Source organism: Larimichthys crocea, chromosome VI, assembly GCF_000972845.2.
Source record: "Larimichthys crocea isolate SSNF chromosome VI, L_crocea_2.0, whole genome shotgun sequence".
Taxonomy (NCBI): Eukaryota; Metazoa; Chordata; class Actinopteri; family Sciaenidae; genus Larimichthys; species Larimichthys crocea.
In genome coordinates, this window is record NC_040016.1 from 8,800,249 (window position 1) to 8,805,754 (window position 5,506).

General features: G+C 43.9%; 1 protein-coding gene across 1 annotated transcript in view; it reads left to right on the forward strand.

The window, feature by feature from the left end:
* The window catches only part of ccdc174 (coiled-coil domain containing 174), a 7,210-nt gene extending 2,698 nt beyond the window's left edge, over window positions 1-4,512 (forward strand). Inside the window, exons 3-11 of the mRNA XM_027279880.1 lie at window positions 803-903; window positions 993-1,051; window positions 1,229-1,379; window positions 1,855-1,950; window positions 2,047-2,177; window positions 2,277-2,371; window positions 3,140-3,275; window positions 3,366-3,518; window positions 3,754-4,512. Of these exons, the coding sequence (XP_027135681.1) occupies window positions 803-903; window positions 993-1,051; window positions 1,229-1,379; window positions 1,855-1,950; window positions 2,047-2,177; window positions 2,277-2,371; window positions 3,140-3,275; window positions 3,366-3,518; window positions 3,754-4,430 (1,599 nt within the window). The 3' untranslated portion in view covers window positions 4,431-4,512. The remainder of the gene's footprint in view (window positions 1-802; window positions 904-992; window positions 1,052-1,228; window positions 1,380-1,854; window positions 1,951-2,046; window positions 2,178-2,276; window positions 2,372-3,139; window positions 3,276-3,365; window positions 3,519-3,753) is intronic.
* Window positions 4,513-5,506: the final 994 nt, after the last annotated feature.

Below are 5,506 nucleotides of genomic sequence, written 5' to 3' on the forward strand. Positions count from 1 at the left end.
GTGACAGGTACAATCCCGGTCGGCCCGGACAGTGTGGAAGCCATCAACGTAGATGTTCTGGTCCGTAGTGTCCCTGTGCAGCCATGTCTCTGTGAAGACATCAGACTGCATTCATACTCTGCGTGGATCCACGTTAACGCCGTTAGCTCGTCTATTTGTTGCTAGGAGACCGCACATGTCCATAACAACAGAGGACGACACGGCCCAAATCCTGTCCTCTCTACAAGCCCGTCCCGCCCCGACCCTCCTCTGCATCCTCAGTGTGTTTTCCTCCAGAGTTCAGCTGGTATATCGGCTGGTCTTGCTGCTATGCCGGCCGGCTCTAGTGCGATCAGCTGTTCCCCGGAGTAACAAAGGCGGCAAGTCAGGTGGAGAAGCGGCATTTAGCAGGACTCCACAGTTTATACCTACTGTATGTAAATCAAACACTAAGATGGAATAGTTACAAGCTTTGAAAACTACAAAAACAACATCAAAACAAATATAACTTACGACAGTATGCCCATGGCTACAAGGTGAAGAGAAAAGCCAGCACAAATCCTCTTCATTCTACTATGCTGGCTTTCTGTTGGCAGATATTGATAGTACTGATCTATTGGGAGCTGCATCTCAATGTGTGACTGCACAAACAAGTTGCCACGTAGCTGTAGATGAGTCCAAAAACGAGAAAAAACGTGCTAGAAAAAAACTGACTGAAATTCTGGAATCGGCACGCCAATTTTAGTTTGAATCAGCATAAAAATCTAAATCTCAAATTGTTCCCCCGGTGTTATTTACCATGTGTGTTTGTCTCCATGTGTAGAAACCTACGGTGTGGAGCAAACAAAATGCTGGTGTGTCAGCGAGAGCTGAGAAAGACGCAGAGCAGCTGTCCGAGGAGCAGAACAGCCTCGACGCTTCAAAGTGAGTTTAACACGTCACAAACAGGAGGTTTACTGACTTTAAACAACACTGATCCAAACTCTGACTCCTCCTTTATCTTCTTATAACAGACGCAGGCTGGAGGAAAAGGCCAAACTTTACGAGCAGATGACAAAAGGAGACTTTCCAGGTTGGTGGAATGTAGCATTTTTAGTCATTTTAGCTGACGCTTTTATCCAAAGACCTGCAGACTCATCTGATCATCTGATTAGTGGACGACCCGCTCTTACCTCCTGAGTTTACATCCTCCTGATATATTTAGTTTTGTACGAAATAAATGTATCGATGTTGTCTTGTCATACATCAGATGAAGAGACCGAGGGACTGTTCCTGGTCGACTTCACCCAGAAGATTATCGACAAAAAGAGAGAAACACTTGCACAGAAGGAAAGAGATGAGGAGGAGGAGAGAGACGACCCGTCTCCTATCCCTCCTCCGCAAAACCGGGATGAGGAATGGTAATGTCTGATTTATTGTTTTTGAATCAAACGTGTATGTTAAAGGAGCTCAGTCCATTACAAAGCTTACTGAGGGGTTGACCCAGGAGCAACCTGTTTGAGCAACCTGTTTTTCCCTATTTTTGTTGGGTCCACACGTCGCTGTTGATAATTCCATAAAGTTTATTTCCCGTGCGATATGTAACAATACTGTGAGTCCATTCAATAACTAAACACTGAGATTAAAAACTTGTGCCTTAGTAGTCAAAAAATGTTTGCCCTTCAGGGGTCAAACAACACCTGACGACGACAACAACAGTTTCCTACCTTTATTCAAGTGGCCTGGATGATTATAGTGCCACCTACTGTACTAACAGAAAAAGACAGACCAAGCACAGTTGATGGAAACATTATAATAAAAATACAAATGTGAAATTGTGTACACTCTATGAAGCCTGTTAGTGAACTGTTCTCCTGCTGCCGTGTTTCTCCGTAGGGTGGATTACGTGGATGCTTTAGGCCGATCTCGTCGATGCATGAAGAAAGACCTGCCAGGTTTTCAGAAAATGGACCAAGACCTGAAAGGAAAAGGGTAAATATTCTACAAATAACAACTCTTTTATAGACGGAGGTGATTGTTTCTTTTCAAATTCGATGTTTTTGTTTTGCCGATGATTATTCCGTGTAGGAGCGTCCCGGCTGACCTCCTGTCAGAGGACATGCGTCGAGAGCTGCAGAGGCAGGAGTGGGAGAGGGAAGAAGAGGAGGCTATGAAGAGGCCTGTCGGACCGATCCACTACGAGGACATCAGAGGACAAGGTTACCTTTAAAGCATTGTAACACTTTTTTCAGTTTCTGCACATATCTGAATCGAAGGTTTGGTTTGTCGAAAACATTTTGACTGTTTGTTCATCTCAGAGGCTCGGGAGCTCGGTGTGGGTTACTTTGCGTTCGCTCAGGATGGAGAGTCCCGCAGGAAGCAGAGAGAAACTCTGGACATGCTTAGAGACCAGGTGAGCCGCTGATCACTGGACAGACATATTTATCTCAAGCATGCGCATTTAAAGCCACCTCTCCATGATAACCACTGCCCCAAATACTCACATGTATGTACAATAAAAACATTTATTACATGGCTTCATGGCTTGTGGCAGACACAGTTCTAAAATAGACTCTGAAGGACCTATTTTTAAACCAATAAAGTCATTTTTGAATCAATAATTTGATATGAAAGGGGCAGTAGTAGCTCTGTCCATTGGGAACCGGAGGGTCAGTTCAAGTCCAGCATGGACCAAAGTATGGAGGGTGGACTGGTAGCTGGAGAGGTGCTGAGCACTGCTGAGGTTCCCTTGAGAAAGGTGCTGAACCCCTAACTGCTCCTGCTGCTACATGGCTGCCCACCTCTCTACATTTGCATGTCAAGAGGCCTTTGTGTGTGTGTGGTTGTATTTCAGTCCTATATACTGAGGGATCGATAAAGTATGTATTCTGTTTTTATTCTGATTTCTTTAGTAAGTAGCCGTGTAATAAGTGGGATAACGTACAGTTTGTTGCTCACTGTGGTAAAATAAACCCTAACTGGGTGATGCATGGGGAACAGGACCAGGTCGCTACACATTATCCTTTCCAGTTTGTTTCTTATGTCTTTGTTTTTCCTCTTGCTCGGTACATCACCACTCTTCTTTAGCAATGCTGGTACAGCCCTTAAAGTCCTGATGATTAAACCCCCCCCTCACTTGTTGCTCAGTCTTTGTTCCTCTTGTACTTGTTCTGTCCTTCAGACAACAGAGCAGCGCACGAAGAGGGAAAAACTGAAGGAGAAGAGACAAGCCATCCTGCATGCCAGACTGGCCAAGGTGAGGCAGAGGAAGCTGAAGAAGGCCAAGCTGGACGGCACTGAAGATGAGGAGAATGAAGGTTTGGATTCACACCCAGCTCATTGTTCTGTTTGCTGCAGTTTAAATATCACATGAATGACAAGGGATTGTTGTAAATTGTTTATCCTAGGAGAGGAGGGGGAAGATGAGTTAATAGGACCAACGCCTCCACCGGAGGAATTCCCAGAGATCAGCACGGTGAAGAAGGTGGAGGTTGAGATCCAGGAAAGGAAGGACACCAAACCGGGAGTTCCTCATGTCAGAGAATGGGACAGAGGGAAAGGTAAACCTCAGACCTCAGTGCTTCCTCTTCATGTTTATGAGTATGCATCTTTATCAGTCTGCCCTTTTTGTGGCCTTTTGTTACGGAGCTGTGTTTAGACATCCGTAATAAAACGTGTCGCGGATGAAGCAAGAATTCAAACTGAGTTATGTCTATGTCTAAGATTATAGAGACTGTTTCTGTGCTTTGTCATGCGGGCGACCTCTTTAACATCACCCTGTGCTGTTTCTTTCAGAATTTATGTTCAGCGAATGGAAAAGTCGTCGGCGTGAAGAGCGAGATACAGAGTTTGCGCCTCCCACTGCGTACTTCAGCGAGGAGAAGAGACAAACGTTTGGGAAGAATAAAACTCAGGAGAATAAATCCAAGATGTCCTTTAAGTGGACGAAAGGCCCGGAGAAGGAGGAGAACAAGGAGGAACCACAACCTCAACCTGAAACCTCTCCCTCACATCCTCCTCCTCCTCCCCCTCCTCCTCAGCAAGATCCTCCACCTGCTCCACAACCGCAGTCTTCATCGCAGTCAACACCTCCAGATCACCCGACAGACTCAGCTCCTGTTTCTGTTCCCCCCTTTAATCCTCCCCAGTATGCCCCTCCTCAATTCTATCCTCCATTTTATCCTCCTCCTCACTTCGCTGGACCACCTCACCTGTTTCCTCCACAGTATCCGCCCCAGTACCCGCCACAGTATCTGCCTCAGCAGCCCCCACAGTACCCGCCTCAGCAGCCCCCACAGTACCCGCCTCAGCAGCCCCCACAGTACCCGCCTCAGCAGCCCCCACAGTATCCGCCTCAGCAGCCTCCACAGTACCCGCCTCAGCAGCCCCTGCAGCCTGCGGAGCCTGGCCAGGCCCAGCAGCCCGCACAGAGTTTAGACGACATGCTGTCCTTCTACAGGAACTTTTCCTGATCTCTAAATTACAAAATATATTGTTGTTGTCTCAACTCTTTGGAGTGTTTAGCATTTAATAAATATCGGAAACTGAACTGAACACTGTTCTGACTTTTTTTCATTTCAAGCTCTTTAAGCTCTAACACATATAAAGCCTCTACCTTGTGAAACACTTCATGTAATGTAATGGCAAGAGGTCACGAAATGAGGTTTGGAAGATTATTGAACTCTGGACACTGAGTTTCTGTATGAAAATATCCACTAGATGGTACTGTACACCTGAGACCCTGCAAAGGAGCAGACTGTTTGTGTACTGCGATCAATCTTAATTGTAAATAAATAAATCAAACGGAACAGTGAAACGTGTTTATCACAGTTTCAAATCCAAGATTACGTCTTCACATGGATGGATTTGTCTGAACAGACACGAAACCTCAGAGATATTCAGTTTATGATCACATAAGCTCAAGAAAATCAGCAACTCCTCTCAACCAGTGGTGAAAAAAGTAAAGTACTTTAGTAAAAAAGTAATAATTGTACAATGTTACAAGTAAAAGTACAAGTATATTAGCACCAAAAAGTACTGAAAGTAAAGATACAGGTTATGCAGAATACATAATGTGCATAATAAAATCACTGTGTTATAATTATTGACGTATTCTTGTGTTCATTTCTTGTTGCAGCTGTTAAATGTGGAGCTTTTCTCACTTTGGACATGCTGCTGTGTAGTTTAACCTAATCAGAATTCATGATGCAAAGTAACTCCACACTGAACTTAACAAATACATGAAGTGGAAGCATAAAGTAGCATAAAATCAGGGCCTAAGCGTAACTGCTTAGTAAATTACAATTTCTTTGAACCAGAGATATATTATTCATTTTTAAAATAACACAGATAATTACAATAACAATACAATAAATAACAGTAAAACTGCAATCTGCTTCAGTAACATTTAACAACAAACAATATGATAACAACAATATTATAATTATATTATTTTTATATTTATTTACATTAAATAATCACATTTTCCCTCATAACTTTGTTCTTTTTCCTTTTCTCAGCAGCAGACTCCTGTTGCCTTTTTGATGCC